The sequence below is a fragment of the Neofelis nebulosa genome, chromosome 12, assembly GCF_028018385.1.
Source record: "Neofelis nebulosa isolate mNeoNeb1 chromosome 12, mNeoNeb1.pri, whole genome shotgun sequence".
Taxonomy (NCBI): Eukaryota; Metazoa; Chordata; class Mammalia; order Carnivora; family Felidae; genus Neofelis; species Neofelis nebulosa.
Window position 1 is genome coordinate 54,748,897 of NC_080793.1, and position 22,443 is coordinate 54,771,339.

Genomic DNA, 22,443 nt, shown 5'->3' on the forward strand with positions numbered 1-22,443 from the left:
TATCTGGAGCACTCAGATATTTTTCTCTGCTGCAAACAAGGACTACAGGCAGATCCCAGAACAGACACCATTATTCTTCTGCGTCTGGCTACTTAGTCCCTCCTGTATGAGCATCAGTCCTTTGTGTTCTTACCTGTAAAAGATACATTTTAAGGCTGGTCTCAAGGAAACTTCTGTGTGGACACTGGATACCAGAGACAAATATAGCATTGCCCACTTTTCCGCTCCACGGAGGTGTGTGGGGTTGGGGACCAAAGGAGTGACTCAGCACAGCAATGCACTCTTCTCTACGAAGAAAACTTTCTCTTCCCCTCTCAACCCTTCTCTATTCTTGTAGTGAGTGAGAGGGTTCTAGAGTCTGGAACTGGTTCTAGACAATCTGCTTTCTAAATTCTGTCTATAGTATTGGTATCACATTCACTTTGAAATCTGTTGTCACTTTCATTGGAACTTTAGTTCAGCCTGAGCCAAAAAGAATTCCATTTTTAACATTTTGTTGCATACAGATTACAACTTCTAGTCCAATATCCAGTGTTCACCATACTGAATGTGACTTATCTGGGGGTCCAGTATTTCCATTTCACAAATGGGTGGAGGGGGGAAAGATCTAGGAATTAAATAGCTTGATTAAAATCGTAAGTGCTGGACATAGAATCAAAAGGACATTTCCTTCTGATGCCAAAACTATTGTCCCTTTTCAACCCCGGCTACATGTTAGAGTCACCAGAGAGTTTTAAAAATACCAGTTTTTTCAGAATGCAAGCTGGTGCAGTCACTCTGGAAAACAGTATAGAGGTTCCTCAAAAAACTAAAAATAGAACTACACTATGACCCAGCAATTGCACTACTAGGCATTTATTCATGGGATACAGATGTGCTGTTTCAAAGGGACACATGCACCCCCATGTTTGTAGCAGCACTATCAACAATAGCCAAAGTATGGAAAGAGCCCAAATGTCCATCGATGGATGAATGGATAAATAAGGTGTGGGGTATATATACAATGGAGTATTACTTGGCAATCAAAAAGAATGAAATCTTGTCATTTGCAACTACGTGGATGGAACTGGAGGGTATTATGCTAAGTGAAATTAGTCAGAGAAAAACAAATATCATATGACTTCACTCATATGAGGACTTTAAGAGACAGATGAATGTAAGGGAAGGGAAACAAAAGTAATATAAAAACAGGGAGGGGGACAAAACAGAAGAGACTCATAAATATGGAGAACAAACTGAGGGTTACCGGAGGGGTTGTGGGAGGGGGGATGGGCTAAATGGGTAAGGGGCACGAAAGAATCTACTCCTGAAATCATTGTTGGACTAGACGCTAACTAACTTGGATGTAAATTAAAAAAATAAGTAAATAAAATAAAAAAAAAAATACTAGTTTTCTGGACATCTGGGTGGCTCAGTCAGTTGAGCTTCCGACTTCGGCCCAGGTCATGATCTCACAGTTCGTGGGTTTGAGCCCCGCATTGGGCTCTGTGCTGACAGCTCAGAGCCTGCAGCCTGCTTCGGATTCTGTATCTCCCTTTCTCTGTCCCTACTCCGCTTGTGCTCTGTTTCTCTCTCTCTTTCTCTCAAAAATAAATAAACGTTAAATTTTTTTTTAAAAAATGCCAGTTTTCTTGTCCCTTTTTTGGAATAACTAAATTAGAACCCGTGGAGATAGGGCTTGGGCATTTAGTGTATGTTTAAAACTCTCCAGTGATTCTCATGTGCAGCCAGGTTTCAGGTCACTATAGGACACACTGTTTACCATCCTGTTAACCAGATATGTGATAGCTTTACTTATGTTGTTTCTTCCCTCATATTTTCTTTCCCCTCCAAAAGTCAGAGAGTGCGTGGTTGCCCATCTATATCAGAGCCGGCATTCCTAATCAGATTCCAAGGGCTGCGTTCATGGCCATGTTTATTCTGGAAGTGGATCAGTTCATCCTGACCTCTTTGACCACAGCCGTTCTGGACTGTGAAGAGGATGAGACGCCCAAGCCCTTGCTGGTGTTCAACGTTACTAAGGCCCCACCCCAGGGCTACGTGACTCATCTGTGGGATCACACCAGACCCGTCTCCTCGTTCACCTGGAAAGATCTAAGCGACATGCAGATAGCCTATCAGCCGCCAAACAGCAGCCATTCTGTGAGGAGACATTACGAGGTAAGAAGAAAGGGAGACGAAGCTTCCAGCCTGTTTGGTATTTACAGAGTTCTCAGAGAGGCCACTTCCCTTAACCTTCAGGTGAGTTTGTACAGTCATTGCCTCAGAGGAGAATCCATCACGGTAAATCTGGAGGCTCCTCTAGATGCCTAGAGGAGCCAGGCAGGTGATCCAAAGAGCAAATCCGGCTGGGGTGGGGAGGCAGGGGGAGGGACACTGCAGGGACTGAAAAGAGCTGGCCGTTTAGAAGGCACAGGTGCACCGGGGCTCCGATGACTGCTGCCCTGTAAGAATACAGGCAAACAGACATACCAGGTAGCTGTAACTCTTGTCCTGCAGAGACATTGGAAATCTGTAAATTTGTAAAAATGTGTCAATTTTTTTAAGTGTATTTATTTTGAGAGAGAGACAGAGAGAGTGAGCAGGGAAGGGGCAGAGAGAGAATCCCAAGCAGAGAGAATCCCATCCGCACTGCCAGCGCGGAGCCGGATGCAGGGCTCGAACTCACGAACCGTGAGATCATGACCCAAGCTGAAACCAAGAGACGCCAACCAGGCTCCCCTCAGTGTTTCGATTTTTAAATATATAATACATATTTAAAAAAAAAATAAATATATAATACATACTAAGAGTTTTAAAAGTTTTAAAATTGTGCCAGCTACAAAATATTTCTGAGGACCACTTGTGGCCCAGAGCTCACCAGTTTGAGCTGGCATCCTTGAAAGCCTTCCTGCATTACAGAGACCATTGGAGTTAGAGATGACTTTGTCTACAATCCTTTCATTAATGCATTCTATTCCTTCTTGTTTTGTGGGGGAGTGTTTTACTGGGATCCTTACTTTTAATGAATAGCACTGACTCAGGATAGAAGACTTTATAGTCTCACTGGACGACTAATTTCCCTGTCAAACACTTTCTGTCAGGGAAGTCCTCTGCCTAATCTAAGTACCGTCTGCTACTATTCCAGCCTCTTTCCTCCTGTTTGGTTTCGGATGGGAGTTGAGAGCCGCTGGTTACAGTCTTGCAATAATAATGCTTAACCAACCTGTAGACCTACGAGTGAGTTGATTCAAACAGGATGGAAATTTTATTTTATTTTTTTTTATTTATTTATTTAAAAAAAATTTTTTTTTTCAACGTTTTTATTTATTTTTGGGACAGAGAGAGACAGAGCATGAACGGGGGAGGGGCAGAGAGAGAGGGAGACACAGAATCGGAAACAGGCTCCAGGCTCCGAGCCATCAGCCCAGAGCCTGACGCGGGGCTCGAACTCACAGACCGCGAGATCGTGACCTGGCTGAAGTCGGACGCTTAACCGACTGCGCCACCCAGGCGCCCCTGGGATGGAAATTTTAAATGAGCGGGTTGACACAGACTTGAGTTCAGGCTTATTAAGGAAAATGAGTGGCCCTGGGATTCCAAATTGTCCTCCACCGAATTTAGGCATTTTCTGCATTTAGCCTCCAGGGCAGGCAAAAGACTTCAGGCTACAAACGTCGTCCGTCCGTTTCTTTTCTTCATTTCCTAAGAGTAAATGGTGGCTGTTTTTTTTTCATGCTTGCCCTCACCTCTCGTTCCTTCCGTATGATGAAGTAATTTCTCATCAGACGTCTGCTTTTACCTCGAGCTCATAAACAAAGCACAGCTACTCTGGCTGCTTCATGTATGCGTTTTCTGACATCGTACAATGTAATCTTAAAGCAGAACCTGTCCAAATGTGTGTTTTTGTTGTTGTTGTTGTTGTTAGAAGGTGACTCTCAATTTTCTCAGTGGAGATGAGGTGCTTTATAGACCCTGTGGGCTGGAAGCCCTGGGGTCATTCAGCCACCTGGGATGGGGCCCCCGAGAGCACAACCATGGCCAATGCTTCTGGAGCTAACCGCCCTTCCCTGGACTGTAATGCCAAGGAGGTCCATTCTTTCAGCCATGAAAATTCATAAATTACGAACTTGTTGTATGGAGACGAAAGTTTTAAAATACTGTTAACTGAGGAACAAGATCCAGAGCCTGAAAAAGTGAGATGAGGTTGTCAAAAAATGAGATCAGGCGACGGCTGAACCTATATCTGTTTTGCCTCCAGGTGTGATGTATACCCCGGGAATAATGGTATTTTGTAGCTATAAATTATCAATGTGTGATTCCTATGCAACTGTTTGTTTACAGGTGGAGGTGGAGGCTTACGACTTCTTCTTTGAGAGGAGCGCACCCATTACAGTCCACATCTCCATCCGAACAGCGGATACGAATGCCCCGCGAGTGTCCTGGAACACAGGTGAAGTTCAGTGTAAGGCATTAAGCAGCACAGCCCTGAAGGGAAGACAGGAAAAGTGCATGGGTCGGGAAAGAAAGGTCGTTTTCTTCCCATTTCACACATAAGGCAACCGAAACCCAACCAAGTTAAGGGTATCAGATAGTTGTTTTTGTTTTGTTTTGTTTTTCCTGCCTGCGGACTGAGAAATTTGAAACCAGGACTCCTGTGCTGTGAAGCCACGTTTTTTTTTTTTTCCTCTGTAGGAAATAAGCCAAAAGGACACCTTTCAACTGAAGGCGGCCAAAAAGTAACTATTTGTGATATTGAGCTACAGTTGGACTGAGAAGGAAAAGGTCTCTAATTCGAACCGTTCAGAGAAAGGGAAGGAAAATGGAGACCAATTCATTGTCCTGTTGTGGGGACATGCAGGGAAGCCATAATACACGAATAAGAGCTTAAACTGCTTTATTTGTTTTAAAAGAAGGTCACTTCCGAGTGGTCTTATGATGCAAGGTATATATTTAGATCAGATGTAAATGTGGAAGGTGAATGAAGATTTTCCCCTTTCCCGCTGATTCCATTGATAGCAGTCAAAACCTACTTATAAGCAGTGGTGGTAGGCTCTGTGAAGGGGAAAATATTTCTGTCTGATTTAAATCCTCAGGTGGTGGCTTATACTCTGTGTGTGTGTGTGTGTGTGTGTGTGTGTGTGTATGCACGCCTTTGCATGCAGGTACACACACACACGTGTTTGTATGTGTGTGAGTTTGGGTCATGATGGAGAACATTGGGAGATGTCCCACTCTACCTCTGCTAGAGGGATAATAAAAGGAAAGAACTGGCAACCTGAACTTTATAATAATCATATACTAAGTGGATTATGGCTTGAGCACAGATTATTCATAGCCTGTGTGATCTGTGAAATCCAGGCTTGTTAAGAGAGCTCCAAATCTGGTTTTGGCTACTTTGGACATCAGAATCTTTTTTTTAAATGGAATTTTACTTATTATGGCTTAATATATGCTCATCATTGAAAACTTGGAAAGTGTATCAGACAGAATAAATTGAATTAATGGATAATAATAATAATAATAGGGAATGGATAGAAATGAATGAAATCATAATGGATGAATGAATGAAATAGTAATGAATGAATGAATGAAATCATTCATTACTCCACTGCAAAGACAGAATCACTGTTAATATCTTGTTATAATACACTTCTTGCTTGCTCTGTGTCCCGTGATGCCTTGTCCTATGTGTAGCACACGGTCTGGGCTTCAAAACCCTTTTATGAGTCGCAGAGATTATATGTGCTTGTCCTCCCTCCCTCCTTCCCTCCCTTCTTTCTTCCCCCTCTCCCCCCTCCTCCCTTTCTACCCTCCCCCTCTCTCTTTTTCTTTCTTTCTTTCTTTCGGTTCTTTCTTTCTTTCTTTCTTTCTTTCTTTCTTTCTTTCTTTCTTTCTTTCTTTCTTTCTTTCTTTCTTTCTTTCTTTCTTTATCTTCCTCCCTCCCTTCTTTCCTTCCTTTCTTCCATCCATCCATCCATCATATCCATCCATCCTTTCATCATAGTGTATGTCTTATTCCAGGTTCCCTAGCAAACAGACCCTGAGGCATGTCATAGGCACTAACCCTATACTGAAAACAGGAATAACAGGGAAAGGAAGTTGTGGGGGAACTAATAAAAAGGGAGGGTGACTGAGTTTATCAGAAAGTGAAGTTGTTTGTTCATTCAGGCTGGTGTTTCCAGGAGGAAATGGAAGCACCGTGTGTGGGAAGGGCCAGAGGTGGGCTGGGGAAAGGGTGAGTAGTCTCTCTCTCAGCTCCTCCCCGTCCCCTGTCTCACTGTGGTCAGTTTGCCTCACTGGATGTCAACTCCCCACATGTCCACGATGTGCTGCCTGGTCCTTCTTTGTAGCTGCTACAAACTTCCGGGGTCCCATGGTATAGGACCCGGCCACGGTCACAAGGGAGGTCAGGCCAAAACCTGGCCCTTGCCCAAGAGGACGATTGACGTAACCAGCCTTATCAGAAGATGAGACAGTGGTGGCAGCCGGGACTTTACAATTGTGGGGACCCTTATGGGCTGGTGCAGCGAGAAGGCAGGCACACGGTCATAGCCAGGGAGGCAGGGGAAGCTGGGCAGGTTTAAGGGGAAATGTAAGTGGGTCTGCCAGTACATCGCCTTTAAGTTTTATCAACTTAAAAACCTAAAAAGCTTTGTTCCCTTTGAAGATTCTTGGCAATCTGTCAGCTCTTGGATCCACTGAGTAATGGGAACGCTTGATGATGCTCAGCTCCCTGTTTCTAACTGGAGTGTTCCATCCCGAATCTGTATCTCGCTGCTCTAAGCAGCACTTAACCCCCTCTCCCCAGATTTCCTCCAGCATACTGGGTCCAAGGAGAAGGTTTTATTTCAGTTCCTTTAGTTACAGAAGTTCCTTCTTTCCTAGAGCCTAGAATAAAATTCAGCCCTCATTTCGAAGTGTCAGACACTTCATGTTCAATACCATTAACCACTCCCCTAACACAGTATTTCTGTATTTGCACACGTAGCCATGTTACATTCTCTGTCCTGTGGGCTACTGTTGCACTCATAGCTTATATGTAAAAGCTCTTCTGATTCTCTTGTCCACTTCAGATATCTGGATGTCACCTTTGAAAAATGCCTTGTGGACATTTTTGAACGAGACCCCTGTAAGCATAACATCTATTCTTTCCTTACGGGTTTCTTTTCTGGCACCACCGTGCCTCCAACTGATATATATCACAAGGAACCAGTTATCAGACTGGGGTTAATAGTATTAGATGCAGAAATGTTACTAAAAATAAAAGCTAAACTCCAGTTTCTTAAAAAGCTTTCAAAGATACAATTTTCAGCTGGTTTTGTGAGTGAAAATTCATTAATCTTGTCTTCAAGTGGGCAGGTTGGCACGTCATAGAACTTTCCAGGACACTTTTCTGTTTTCTCTTGTAGGTCTGAATCTTCTGGAGGGGCAGTCTCGGGCCATCACTTGGGAACAGTTTCAGATTGTTGACAATGATGACATCCGTGCTGTCCAGCTGGTCACCGTGGGTGGCCTGCAGCATGGACAGCTTACAGTAAGAGGTGAAAGATCAACCTCTGACCTAGAAGAGAACCCGAGTCTTTTCTCCAAAAGCAGATCATATTTAACAGGATACACATAGCATCTCTTGGGCCTCATTTCTTTTTTAAAAAATTAAAAAAAATACTTATTTACTTCATTTTTGAGACAGGGAGAGAGACAGGGCATGAGCGAGGGAGGGGCAGAAAGAGAGGGAGACACAGAATCTGAAGCAGGCTCCGGGCTCTGAGCCGTCAGCCCAGAGCCCGACGTGGGGCTCGAACCCATGAACTATGAGATCATGAATTGGACCAATACTGGACTTAAAAACTGACTGAGCCACCCAGGCGCCCCTCCTGGGCCTCATTTCTAAGCGAATTGTCATATCCGGAAAGTGTGGAGTTCTTGAAACCATTCGCTTTTGTGTTAGGTTGCTCCCATCAGTGGATGACAATTCACAAGCAGCATCTTGTGCTCGGCTCATTATTTAAATCTCACATGCCATGTAGGATTCCTTCTCAACATACTCTTTAACTGATGAGCTTATCCCAGTGGGAAGACAAAATATTTCCCTCTCGTTTCTCTGATTCAGAGGAATGTATTAAAGAACAGAAAAACTTAGTTTTTTAAATACTTGGTAATCATTATGTTATTAGTATAATTATGTTATTATGTTAATTATAGTATAACTATAAGAGTAGTAGTTAACAAGGTAATATCCCTAATAAAAATAATCCTGCTATCACATAACATAGTCCATTCCGTATAATGAGTTCAGAGGATTTAATTCAATTATCCTCTTGGTATTCCTAACTATAAAGCAGAAAGAGAGCTCTTTTTTTATTATCATTTGTGATTAGGAATTCTGAACTGAAAAGTGAAGTCATCCTAGGAGAGTAGGAGATCAGCTTAGGGGGATGTTCAGCTGCATGTAAGGAAAACCCAACGACAGTGACTTAGAAACTCAAGAGTAATTTTCCTCACGTGATAAGTTGCCCAGAGGTAGGCATTCCAGATCCATGATGCCACCAGCTCATTCTGTCCTGACAGTGGTCTCACGATAGCACCTACACCTTCAGACTTCCGGTCTGCATCCCGGGAAGGAAGAAAGAGAAGGGATGATGAAAAAAGTTACGTCACTTAATTTGTTTTCTTTAACAACTTTCCCCAGGAACCTGATACAGTGGGTTCCACTTAAATCCACCAAGTCACATACTACCCCCTGGATGCAGTGGGGTCTGGGAAACTGAGTATTTTCAAATGGCCATATTACCATTCCAAATAACACTAGGATTCTGGTACTGGCGAAGAAGCAGAAAGGGGCTATTGGGCGAGTAAACTGATGTCCATTGTACAAATGCTTAATCACTTATTCCAGTGGGCTTTGATAGAACCATAGTGTGGGGAGAGTACAGGGAAATCGGCCATCAAGAATTGTAGTCGCTTATACAGAGTGAAGCAATGTGGAAATCAAGAGAAGAGTGATAGCCCATAATGACGTTCTAGTGCGGAGGAGGTAGAAAATCGTAGCATTTATGATTTGTGCAAATCATACTGTACAAAGCTTTCTACATTATACTGTACAAAGCTTTCTACATTATATCAGCTTCATGAAATGTAGTACTATTATTATTCCCACTTTACAAATGGGGAACCTGGGATTTAGAGAAGTTGACTTGTGTATGTACCTAGAAAGTGGCCGAACTGGGATTTGAACCCAAATACCTAGGCCATTTGGTAGCAGAGCTGTAGCTCTTGGGCAATAAGCCAGTGATTCTCGAACTTTAGCGTGTGTTAGACTCTCCTGGAGGTTTGATAAAACACAGATTGCTGGGTCTCACCTCCAGGACTTCTACTCAGTGGGTTTGGGGGGGAGGGCCAGAGAACTTGCATTTCCAACGACTTCACAAGTGGTGCTGATGCTCCTGGCTCAAGCCTGCTCCTCAGGGAAGTGCTGCCATGTTGAATGGTAATTAACACTTTTTGTCAGCTTACTGTTCTTTACGTTCTCTCATCCTTCCTAGGGAATATGAGGTGGGTCTTATTATCCCTGTTTTATAGATGAGTCTCAAATGAATTAAGTCCCTTGCCCAAGTCCACACAGCCAGTAAGTGTTACAGGCCCTATTCAAAACCAGTTCTGTGGTGGCCCAGAGCCCACTAAACAAGATTGTCTGTCTAGGTGAGGCAGGTATCAGCTGGCCCATTTCCTTCATGCCCTTTCTTCTACGGCTGTTTTTGCTGCAGCTGCTCCCTCTGTACCCCTCGTTCAGTCAGCCCCATCTCTGTTCTCTCCATCAGGGGGGAAAGGATTTCTCTTCACTGTGGCTGACCTTCAGGCTGGAGTTGTTCGCTATCATCATGACGACAGTGACTCCACCAAAGACTTTGTGGTCTTCAGGATATTCGATGGCCATCACAGCATCCGCCATAAGTTTCCCATCAACATTTTGCCCAAAGATGACAGTCCCCCGTTCCTCGTAAACAATGTAGTAATTGAACTGGAGGAGGGACAGACCATACTGATCCAGGGTTCCATGCTGAGAGCATCAGATATGGACTCCAGTGATGACTACATCTTCTTTAATATCACAAAACCCCCTCAGGCCGGAGAGATCATGAAGAAGCCAGGGCCAGGGCTGATAGGTAAGTTCTGAATAGTGATGATCGCTGATGTCAGAATTTGTGCAAGGGTGTACATCAAGTTTGTGAGGTGAGATACTGTTATCATTCCCATTTTGTGGATGGGAAGCCTGACACTTAGAAAAGTTAAACTAATCTATCCAAGATCGTGCAAGTAAAAAATTCCAGAGCTCTGTGTCAAGGTAACCATTACATTATGAAAAATTATGTCGGCCAAGCAGGATGAAAGAACAAGTAAGTTTGAAGAGGACTATTTGGCCTAATGCTGAATTGTTTATAAAGTAATTTCACGAATGGCGTTTGTTTATGCTTTATGAAAATAATTTCATAACTATTTCTTAAAGTAGGAGTAACAAAAGAGGGAACAAGTAGTTTAGTTAAGACTACGTGTCTTAAAGATATTTTTGTAATGCTCATTTTTCTACATATGGTAAGACAGGTGTAGCAACTTAAAATTTTCTGCTTATTATTTATAAGCTTTGATGAAAGTATCTAATGAAGACTCCTTGGCTGCATACAATATACTAGGCAGAGAATACTTTGGAGATAAGTCCAATTTCTTTATACCCCAACACTTGGAAGATTGTTACAAAAGTATGTGGATTTTGTGGACCCAACAGGCTATCCTGTCCCTGGCTTCCTTCAGAGGGATCTATTTAATGGCATCATTCACTATCGTCACTTTGGTGGAGAGATCTTTGAAGACTCTTTTGAATTCGTCATGTGGGATAGCCATGAACCTCCAAATCTCTCAGTGCCACAGGTAAGAGACCATCTCTGAATACTTTCGCCAAGTCTTGTCCACAGATATCGGTTCTGGGTGGTGTTGTAAGAAAATACATGAAAACAGGTTTTAAGATCGAAAGTTTGAGAAGCAAAGGATTTAGCAAAATTAAGTCAACTTGTTTGCAACATGCCTTCTCTACCATTTACTTTGCTGATAAGTTTTATAAATTTCTGTGTATGTAGCATTTCCAAGGTCATTTAACCATGGGTCTTTTTGTATAAAACGCCTCCCCAAATCTGCTGACTTCATAACACTCAAGAGAACACTGACTTTTATGTATGGCAGTTGAGGTGTGGTCTCTGAAGCTACATTGCTTTATGTTTCTCTCCTATCCTTGACCCTAACTAACTGATTGACCTGTGCCTCAGTTTCCTTATCTGTAAAATAGATAATAATACAACTTCCTTATAGAGAAATTGTGAGAGTAAGTGCGATAATTACATAACTACATAAACAAACTACTGAGAACTTTCTGGCACATGGTAAGTACTCAGTAGATAAATTAGCTATTATTTATTATTGGTTTTGAAGAACTAAGTATTTTACTACCACTCGAGTGTATCATTTAAGGAAATAGGATGAAGAAATAGGTTTAAGGAGGCATTCTCATAAAGAAATGACAGAAAATGGAGTTAGTGTAGGATCTGAACGACTATAAAGTATAGTTTATAGGGTAGACGCCATGCAAGGAGAGGATGGTTGATGGTAGGGGTAGAAAAAGACAGCTGAAAATAAGAGATCACTTATTATACATGGTTCTTTTTGATGAGTATTTTCTCCTTATTATCTTGGAAGGTAGCATGTGTAGAAACCTAGCAAATCTGGAACCAGAATGATTTCTTAAAGGGGCACCTGGGTGGCTCAGTCGGTTAGGCATCTGACTTCTGCCCAGTTTGTGATCTCACGGTTCGTGAGTTTGAGCCCCGCATCAGGCTATTTGCTGACAGCTTGGAGCCTGGAGCCTGCTTCGGATTCTGTGTCTCCCTCTCTCTCTCTGTACCTCCCCAGTTCATGCTTGCACTCTGTCAAAAATAAATAAACTTAATTTTTAGAATGATTTCTTAAAGCATGTGTCCCTATTCATTATATAATGTGTTCTTGTAATGCCACAGTCACTTACACTAGCCACTGCATAGGTGATTGAGCTATTCTTCTGTTTGTAACAAAAATGGATAATCAAGAAGAATGATGTCAGAGAGCCCAGAAACTGAAGGAAGTAGGTGACCCCTGTTAAGAGGGAATGGAAAATGAATGAGAAATTTCCTTCCTTCCTTTCTTTCTTTCTTTCTTTCTTTCTTTCTTTCTTTCTTCCCCTTTTTTTTTTAGAAATTTCCTAATTCATCTGCTTATTGAATAAGAAATCAATTCCCTTAAACATAACAACACCCTCTTTTCATCAATGTATTATATGCCATTTCTAGTTTACATTTTTGCTTGAGACCTTGGCTGACTTGATAATCTGAAACAGTAATTACTAATAGGGTTTGTTTTAAATCTTCTGTTGTATCTATTCAAACTGACCTGTTTCTGAGTAGAACACCATATCACTTTTAGCAGATTATGTGTTTGTTTTTGAAATCAAAAGCTCAGAACTTCTGCTATTATGTATTTTATACATCATAGATACAGATTTATTGATATTCATATCAATTGATATTTAGAGATCAAATGGAGATGTGAGATCGCTCTATAATAAGGAAATGAAAACTGTATTGAAACAGAATTATTTGTGAATCTTGGCAAATAACTCAGACTAAACTCTGTAGATCCAGTTATAAGTTTATTCCCTAGGATGGTTAGATTTCTAAAGAAGAGGCCATAATTATGTTTTTCTTTGCTTTCATCTTCCTAATCTATGTTGAGAAAGAGAGAGAGACCAACTCTGTAAATTTGCTGTGTTTTCACGTACCACTTATGCTTTGGCTCCTAAATATTCTCCAGCTCAACCTTAAGTGCCCACCTCTGTACCTGACATCACTACATATGTGTGTCTCAGCATTTTATTTATTTATTTATTTATTTATTTATTTACTTATTTATTTATTTATAATTGGAGAGAGTGAGAGAGCATGTACTCATGAGTAGGGGAGGGGCAAAGAGAGAGAATCACAAGCCCGCTCCATACTCCATGCAGAGCCTGACACGGGGCTTGATCCCATGACCCTGGGATCATGACCTGAGGCAAAATCAAGAGTCAGATGCTCAACCCACTGAGCCACCCAGGCACCCCCCATCAGCATTTTCAAGTCCCCATGTCCACAATCCATAAGACATTTGGAATATTTCCTCCCAGACTTTCACAAAACCACTTTAATTAGAATCTCTGAAGTCATCCCCAGCCCTTTTTTTTCGGTCTAATGTCCGCAAAACCCATCAGTCAGCAGGTCTTACTGAATCTACTTGATAGATTTCTCTCACCCATCTCTACCTCTCCACCCACTGCCAGTGCGTTAGTTCCAATTTTCATCTTTTGGGGAAGGGGCTATTATCAGAATCCCTCACATGGTCCTTTAAGAATAGAAGAGATCGGGTCACCTGGCCACCTCAGTTGGTAAAGCATGTGACTCCTGACCTCAGAGTTGTGAGTTTGGGACTCACATTGGGCATGGAGCCTACGGAAAATAAAGATTAAGACAAAAGAATAGAGGACATCAGCCACATCCCTGTAATTGAGGACGATTAAAATCCATTAATACAGTGTCAGGGTGTGTGGTAGCATTCATCTAGCCCCAGTTTTTCCCCACTTCTGAGTAGTGGCAGCTTTAGCTTCATCCATTTCTAGATGGACCTACTCTCAGCTCTAACATCACCTGCTCCAGCAGTCCTTCTCTGATGCCCCATTCCACACCTCCTCCAGGCTGAGTCAACTTGTCCTTTTATGTTATCTGATATCAAATAACTATCACATGAGGCCATTATTTGTTTTATGGGATCAACTATTAGCTCACTGATGGGAGGAATCCCAAATTATTTATCTCTGTGTCTTCAGATATTGGTACCAGACTCAAAGTAGAACCTCAAGAACTGTTTTTTGTTTGTTTTGTTTTGTTTTGTTTTTGTTTTTGTTCTTGTTTTTGTTTTGTTTTGTTTTGTTGTCCCAAAATGAACTCTGATTTTTCAACCTTTATTGGAAGTAAGAGGAAACAAGACTGAGACATTTGGTAGGAACTGGGGAAGGAGTGACATGGGGGAGGAATGAATGTAAAGCTTTATTCTTCAGAGTTTCTAGGAATTGGTGTGCACATAACAGCAAAACAAATATTTTGTGTGTGTGTGTGCTGGTAAGCGTTTTTGTGTTGTGAGCCCCCAATAGCATCATTGAAACTTGAATTTTGAAGGAACTTGCACGATCATTTAGTCTACTTGATGATTGCACCTTCAATTTGGGCAAGTATCTAGTCATGTCTTACAGATGAAAATTCAACAAAATTTGTAAAATAGTCAACAAAATCTGCAGCCTTCCACTGTTAACTGAGAGTCTAGGGGCACCTGGGTGGCTCAGTCAGTTAAGTGTCCGACTTTGACTGAGGTCATGATCTTGTGGTTTGCGAGTTCGAGCCCCGCGTCGGGCTCTGTGCTGTCAGCTTGGAGCCTGGAGCCTGCTTCGGATTCTGTGTCTTCCTCAATCTCTGCCCCTCCCCACTCACTCTGTCTCTCTCTCTCTCTCAAAAATAAATAATAAAAACATTTGAAAATAAAGAAAAAAGAAAGTCTAGATAAGAAGGTTGCTTGACCGGAGCTTTTGTGATCAGAAGTTTCCACAGTGACTAAAAATTAACTCAGGCACAAGATTGCTTAGGCCACATTGTTGGAAAACTTCCTTTCATAGAGACAGAAAGCAAGGACCTCCTCAGATGAGACACAATGTGCTTAAATCAGGAAAGAAGTTACGTAGCAGGGGTGCCCCTTTCCTCCTCTCCCCCTTCTCCACTGAACGCTCCTCTGAGAGGTCAGCCGACAGAACAACAGCGTGTCTGCACATCTGCACAGCAGCAAGAAACACCCTCCCTCTTTCTTTCTTGGTTGTCATTACTGTTATCAAATAAAACCTCACCCACTCAATGTGCTTTTGGTGAAACGGGTGATGGCGATTAAGGAATGCACTTGTCGTGGTGAGTACGGGGTGATTAAAATAAAAACTAAAAAAAAAAAAGAAAGAAAGAAAACAGAGAATGAAAAATAAGGCTAGATGAGAAAAGCGGAAAGAGGACTAAGAAAAGGAAGAAGAAAGGAAGCAGGTACCACAAAGGCCTGTGGGTCAAGTGGAAGGGACTTCTCGTAGAGGTTCCTGGATCTGAGAAGTCGCGCTGGCTAATCTCAAAAGAGGATGCAAGATAAAGAATCAGGCAGAGCCCAAGCTTAGGCAGAGAAAGGATCAAGAAGCCAGGCTTGAAAGAAAGTCAAATACTAGCCATCAGAGTATCAAATAGCGAACCCGAGTCTGAGGGTCACGGTCAGGCTTTGCCCTTCGCCATTTTGTGTACTGATATATCACTTTATGTTCAGATTTTCTCCAAGTCTGTTTGCAGGTGCTTGTGGCCATAAGTAGACTGGAGGGATGTAGGGGAATTCAGCCGCGACAGCTTAATGATTGGGCACTAGCTTTTCACTGTCTGGGAACGGGTATTCAATAATGTCATTTTTACAACCAAATTTCAGTACAATGAAAATTCTTTATTTCTCTATGGAGCTTGTTAAAATAAGGATTTTTCTTACCCACAGACACACACACAATAATGGTTTAAACATGCATAAATATGTAAAGATGCACCAACTTAAATGATCATAAAGCATGTTGAAAAATGTGCCCACCAAGAATTACTACAGGCATATAAAAAAGCATACTTGTACATTCTTTTTACACAAAGAACACATTGGAGAATGAATTAGCATGGAAAGTGGTCTCTTTGAAGGCACAATAACTATTGTTTCCATATTAAATCCAGCTTTTCAATTAAGTGGAGCCTCACTGATCCACACTATGGCTGGGAGGTCCCGTAGAGAATTTCTGAACTTTGTAGATTAGCGAAAAAGTGTAATTGGGGAAAAAAATTGCGACGCAGACTCCAGGAGACTGGAGAAATGGCTTTTATTGTGTTCTTTTATTTTGATAACTGGCTTTAGTTTTTAATTATTGAAATGCTTCATAATGGAGTAGTACCTATGTCGGGTGCTTTTGTAACCGTAATGAAGGATGGAGGCAGGGAATTAATTAATTGAGCATCTACTACCAGGTAGTCCCTGTGCTACTAGACAGAAAAACTGAGCCCCAAAGGGGTTAGATTATTTGCCCAGGGAGCATAGCTTGTAGGTGACTGAGCTGACATTCCCAGTCTTGGTCATAGTAAAGCTTACCCATGTTTTAGTTTTTGCTTTGTATGCCAATTTAATGTTTATTTTTGAGAGAGAGAAAGAGAGACAGAGAGAGAGAGACAGAGAGAGACAGAGTGCGAGTTGGGGAGGGACAGAAAGAGAGGGAGACACAGACTCCAAGGCAGGCTCCAGGCTCTGAGCTGTCGGCACAGAGCCCGACGCGGGGCTTGAACTTGCGAACCACGAGATCATGACCTGACCTGAAGTCGGACGCTTAACCCACTGAGCCACTCAGGTGCCCCCGTATGCCAATTTAAAAAGGACTTTTTTTCATTTTCAAACTAAGTATTATGGACACCATTATTGTAGGCAAAACTAGCACTGCTGATCTGTGCTTCAGGAACAATATTAAAATGAATAAAACCGCGGTAAGAATACTCACTCTCCTGAATCAAGCTGTGTAAAGACCATGATGACAAATACTCCATTTCAAGAGAGGGTAATTGCTTTCTCGCAACCAATCATGGATTATTGTAAAACATAATAATAGATGTCGTGATAAAAGCTGTTTGGCAAAGCCTCCCTGCCCTCTTGCATGGTTCGAAACCAGTGAGTATGACTTGAAGAATTTTTTAAATCACAGGGGCGCCTGGATGGCTCAGTCAGTTAAGCGTCTGACTTCAGCTCAGGTCATGATCTCCCAGTTTGTGGGTTTGAGCCCCGCGTCGGGTCTGTGCTGACATCTCAGAGCCTGGAGCCTGCTTCCGATTCTGTGTCTCCCTTTCTCTCTCTGCCCTTACCTCACTTGCGCTCTGTCTCTCTCTCTCTCTCTGTCTCTCAAAAATGAGTAAGTGTTAAAAAAAATTGTTAAAGAAGCGTTTTTAAAATCACAAATAGGGCATGTTGACTGAGTTAGCAAATGCTGAAGAAGTGCCTCCTACCTACAAATACCATGCCAGACGTCGTCGAGCTACAGAAGCGAACATAGTATTTAATGAGCACCTACTACGTGCCAGACATTTTATCTACATAGTGATATTTGATCCTCATAACAACTCTGTGAGGTTGTTCGTGCTGCTGCCCTTAACCGATCAGTAAATTTGACGCTCAAAAAGTTGAGTGAGATGTTCGAGATTAATAATAGCCACTAAGTTTAGGTATACTTTGCACTTCAACTGTCTGTCCACTGACAAATTCCACGTGGTTTGCGTGATACTACGATTCTCCCCTTGTGGACCTTTCGGTCTAGGAGAGACTGACATGTAAACTACTAGCTAATAACACAAGGCGATGAGATAATATTGTTTGTTGAGGGCTAAGCACAGTTCAGAAACAGTTCATTCCAACTGAGACATCGGGCGAAGTTTTCAGAGGAGCCCTCAAGGGTGAGAAAGCCTCAGGTTGCTGGAGAGAACAGGAGAAAAGCACTGCAGATTGAAGGAACAACGTGATCCAGACCGCAGACACCAGCTTGAGAACTACAGCCCGGTACCGTGTGTACCTGGAGTCCTGGGTTCACGTCGAAAGGTGGTAAAAGACAGAGTTGAAAAATCAGGTGTGTCTAAACCATGGAGGTCTTGGGTGCCGTGGTGAGGAGCTGGAATAATTTAATCCCTCCCGAGTGGTTGTTTAGATTTTTGAGGCAATGCATGACTGATTTGACTTGCATTTTTTAAAAGAGAACACCAGAGGTATGTAACATCTAGATTGGGTATTGGAGTTGGGGCTAACAGGAAACAGTTGTAACAATGTAGGGAAGAAGTTGAAAGAGCTGGCGCTAGACCAGTAAGAGTGGGGCGGGGGTGGGGTGCGGTCACAGCGCAGGGAATTTTGTAAGTGGAGACTCTGGGACTTGGAGACGTGTTATGTGTCGGTGGAGAAGGAGGAACCAAAGTCATGACAAGGTTTCTAGGAGTGATGACTGAGCGGAAAGAGGTGGTGAAGAAAAGCACAGGTTGTTGGTGGAAGGGAGAGGCGGGAATAAAATCAGGATCATATTTTGTGTATTATGTGCCTGCTCTACAGCATTCATGACTGCATTAACTAGAATTGTGATAATTATATTCTTAAAATACAGCATAACATGGGTAAGAATGTTCCATTTTGGGCTCACGTTCTTGATAGCTCCTGAATCATTTCGATGGAAGTATATTGCAAACGGCAGTTTTTGAAAAGCAGCGTAATCGTGACTAGGTGATGGTGGGGTGTTTTCTTTGGTATCTCCTGGTGTTTCAAATTAATGGCACAGGTAATTTCTTTCCAGATGGTGACCATCCACATTACTCCAGTGGACGACCAGCTTCCAAAGGAGGCTCCTGGAGTTTCTCGGCATTTGGTTGTCAAGGAAACCGAGGTGGCCTACATAACTAAGAAGCATCTATATTTTATAGATACAGAATATGACAGGGATCTCGTCTACACAGTAACAACACCCCCATCTTTCTCTTTCAGCCACAGGTATCTCTATGAGAAGTCATCACCTGGGCTATTTGTAGAGGGTTGTGTTCAAGGATTGAGTTGCAAGTGTCCATATACATATACTGCAATTCAGCTGCTTTATTGGTCAGACCTGAGCTTGTATTCAATTCCACATTTACTTTAATGTCAAACTTATCCCTTCAAAAGCTGTATTAATTGGTCAGTGACCTGCCATTTGTAGTGTCTTCAGCGTAAGTAAGCTTAAAATGGTCTTTAACCTTCTTTTCATACAACATTTCTTTTTTCTAAAGGGAATGTTATTGTTGTCTTTTCAATAAAATTTATTGAGTCTTCACGTTAGTTTTAGATGTTGCAGGCCACAAAATGGTCATATTCTATGATCCCAATCAGAAGAGTGACATGAACATACCTGAGGCTTGTGTCGTATGCACGATAGCAAGGAAATGTTTTTTTTTAGGATGAGAAGAACGATTCCCTTCCATGAGGTCAATGTAGAAAATTCTGTATGGGCTTTCTGTAGTCGTGACAATGGCACTGATGATTCTGGACTGAAGACTAGAACCCCCCGACAGAAAGAGAAAATATAAAGATGGAACATTTGCTTTCTTCTTACCATGAGCTTTTTTAGCTTTAGAAAATTTGGTTGTGGGCTATCTGATTTAATGTTTCTTGCCTGGGAAATTAGCTGACGTGTTCTCCTGTGTCTCTCGTTAGGCATCTGGATGCTGGGAAATTATTTATGGTGGATAGTATCCCAAAGCTAACCAAAAACCCTGCAGTCCCGGGGCTGAGATCATTCACTCAGGTATGATGCTGTGCTAAAATGTTGGTAAACGTGATGTAAGTGTCTTTTTTCCCCTTCCCCCTCCCTCTGTAAGTATCTTCTGAAAAGGAATGGCACTCCTAGTCTTGCGCTTGACAATGTTGGCCTTTGACTTCTGTCAAAAGCATCAAATGTTTGATGTTTACGTTCTTTCTGCTTCCACGCTTTTATTAAGCACGTGACATCTATTTGAAAATGTTTCCTTGCGGCGCCCGGATGGCTCAGTCGGTTAAGCGCCAACTTTGTCTCAGGTCGTGATCTGGCGGTTCATGAGTTCAAGCCCCTCGTTGGGCTCTGTGCTGACAGCTCAGAGCCTGGAATCTGCTTCGGATTCTGCATCTCTCTGCCCCTCCTCTGCTCATGCTCTGTCTCTCTCTCTCCAGAATAAACATTAAAAAAATTAAAAAAAAAAAAAAAAGAAAATGCTTCCTTGAGCTGGATATGATTTCAAAATCTTGTTATTATTCAACACAGCCTTTTGCACCGGGCTCTGATTTACAGACCTGGGTGCCTATGGTTCTATTCCAATAAATTCAGGTCACTCAATACCCTACTGTATTAGTTTCCTAGGGCTGCTGTGGGTACCACAAACTGGGTGGCTTCAAACAACAGAGATTTCCTGTCCCAAAGTTCTGGAGCTGGACGTCTGAAATCAAGCTGTCTGCAGGGTCATGCTTCTTCGAGAACCTGTAGGGAAGCCTTCCTTGCCTCCTCCTCGCTTCTAGAGGTTTTCTGGCACTCTTTTGCATTCCTTGGCTTGTAGATCATCACTATAGTCTCTGCGTCTATCATCTGATGGTCGTCTTCTCCCTGTGTGTCTCTCTCTTCTTATGAGGACAGAAGTTCTATTCGATTAAGGGCCCGCCCTTCCATATGACCACACTTCATCTTAGTTTAATACAGTTACAACAACCCCATTCCCAAATAACTTCATATTCTGAGATCCTAGAGGTTAGGACTTCAACATATCTTTTTTTTTTTTTTTTTTTTTTTTTGGTGGTGGTGGGGAGGGGAACACATGCGATTCATAATATCTGCTACCTTCCAAAATCTTTCACCAACCTTCTCCCTCTTCCTCTGGACTCTACCTCTGAAAATCACACTAATGGTGATGAATACTTAGGCAGCTGCCGGACTCCAGCTCCAGCAGGTCCAGGGGTTCCCGAAGGATGAACGGCGTCGCAAAAATAACAAATGGACCCAGACCACAGCAGTGTGTCAGACTGGCCACTTTATTGTGGCAAGCGTGGCATTATATTTGTTAGCAATTTCCTTATTTTATTTATTTATTTATGTTTATTTATTTATTTATTTATTTATTTATTTATGTTTATTTATTTATTTAATATATGAAATTTACTGTCAAATTGGTTTCCATACAACACCCAGTGCTCATCCCAAAAGGTGCCCTCCTCGATACCCATCACCCACCCTCCCCTCACTCCCACCCCCCATCAACCCTCAGTTTGTTCTCAGTTTTTAACAGTCTCTTATGCTTTGGCTCTTTCCCACTCTAACCTCTTTTTTTTTTTTTTTCTTCCCCTCCCCCATGGGTTTCTGTTAAGTTTCTCAGGATCCACATAAGAGTGAAACCATATGGTATCTGTAGCAATTTCCTTATAATGTGTGTCATCTATGTTTTCTGGCATTACCTGATTCTAAAGATGTTCCTTTGTGTAATCACCCATTAAGGAACAACATAGTTATTTTCTTGTAACGTTCCCTCCTGCCCTTTCAAGGTCATCTAGCTTTCAACACCTCAAGGGGAACGTTTACAGGGACGTGACTTCTTAATTGTTCCTTTGAACCATTTGCGGTACAAGGAACAAAAGTATTCGCTTTGGTCTGGGGTGCCGGGAGGGAGCCAAGAGGGCCCTGGGAACCCACGCCTTATGCGCTCCCAGAGAGACAATGTATACCTAGGAACTAACGAACCGTTCTGTACCTTAACCCACCAGGTCCAGTTATCATCTGGAATGCCTCCTGGGGGCCAAATGGGCCTAGGGGTTGGAGTAACTGGTATCCGTAGATACATTCCTTTGTTGCCAGAGTGGGGATTTCGAACCCGTTTGTCCCCCTCCTTGGCTGGGAAATATATGGGGCCGTCCTTCCTTTAGGGAGAGGAGTCTTTATAGGGGGTGGCAAGGGCTGGATGTAGGGCTGCATGATTTCCTTGCAGAATCTTCTTTCTTTCCCCAGTGGTTCTTTACCCGGGGCGGGGGGGGGGGCTGTCGTGGGCAATTCCCCAACTGACAAATCCCCAGGTGCTTTCACTGGGAGGGGGGCTGCCCTGACCAACGCTAAGGCCAAATTACATAAAAGCAGGAGTACGAGAAGCTTCACTTTCTGTGGGCCGCCATGCAGTGCCGATCCGTCCACCGCCCGGGGCCCGGGGCCCTGCCATCAGGCTGGTTGGAGAGCTTGGTTTCCGACAGGCAGCAGCTACCCCCGTCCTTAGAGCTAATTCTGCCTTATCTCACTGCAGTTGGAGGTTGCAGATGAGTATGTAAACCCCATGTGCTAGGTACTATTATTATTTGATTTTGGTGATAAGGAAACAGAGGCCTTGCAAGTTTAAGTAACTGGACCAATATCACACAGCTAATTGATGGTGGAGCTGCCTTGAAATTAGAGCTTGCTTTCTTCCTTTCTTTTTTAAAATTTTTAATGTTTATTTCTGAGAGAGACAGAGCGTGAGCGGGGGAGGGACAGAGAGGGAGGGAGACACAGAATCCGAAGCAGGCTCCAGGCTCCGAGCCGTCAGCCCAGAGCCCGACGCGGGCCTCGAACGCACGGACCGCGAGATCATGACCTGAGCCGAAGTCGGCCGCTCAACCGACTGAGCCCCCCAGGCGCCCCAGAGCTTTCTTTCTTTTATAGAGTTGGATGGCTTCAAGCACTCGATATATTTCCTTAGTTTCTTTGTTCCTTTCCCTCCT

The 22,443-nt window shown here is 42.7% G+C and overlaps 1 protein-coding gene across 16 annotated transcripts in view; it reads left to right on the forward strand.

The window, feature by feature from the left end:
- Positions 1 to 22,443, forward strand: part of FREM1 (FRAS1 related extracellular matrix 1) — a 166,124-nt gene that overhangs the window by 42,069 nt on the left and 101,612 nt on the right. For 14 of the 16 annotated variants that reach the window (XR_009251695.1, XM_058695316.1, XM_058695318.1 and 11 more), the window contains exons 6-12: positions 1,837 to 2,160; positions 4,324 to 4,432; positions 7,392 to 7,523; positions 9,801 to 10,145; positions 10,763 to 10,905; positions 18,506 to 18,699; positions 19,396 to 19,486. Coding sequence is in view for 15 of the 16 variants with exons in the window: in XM_058695316.1 (XP_058551299.1) it covers positions 1,837 to 2,160; positions 4,324 to 4,432; positions 7,392 to 7,523; positions 9,801 to 10,145; positions 10,763 to 10,905; positions 18,506 to 18,699; positions 19,396 to 19,486 (1,338 nt within the window). In the remaining variant the exon portion in view is untranslated. Of the gene's footprint in view, positions 1 to 1,836; positions 2,161 to 4,323; positions 4,433 to 4,479; positions 4,925 to 7,391; positions 7,524 to 9,800; positions 10,146 to 10,762; positions 10,906 to 18,505; positions 18,700 to 19,395; positions 19,487 to 22,443 lie in introns of those variants that run through there. The other 2 variants (XM_058695310.1, XM_058695314.1) reach the window with 2 other exon arrangements.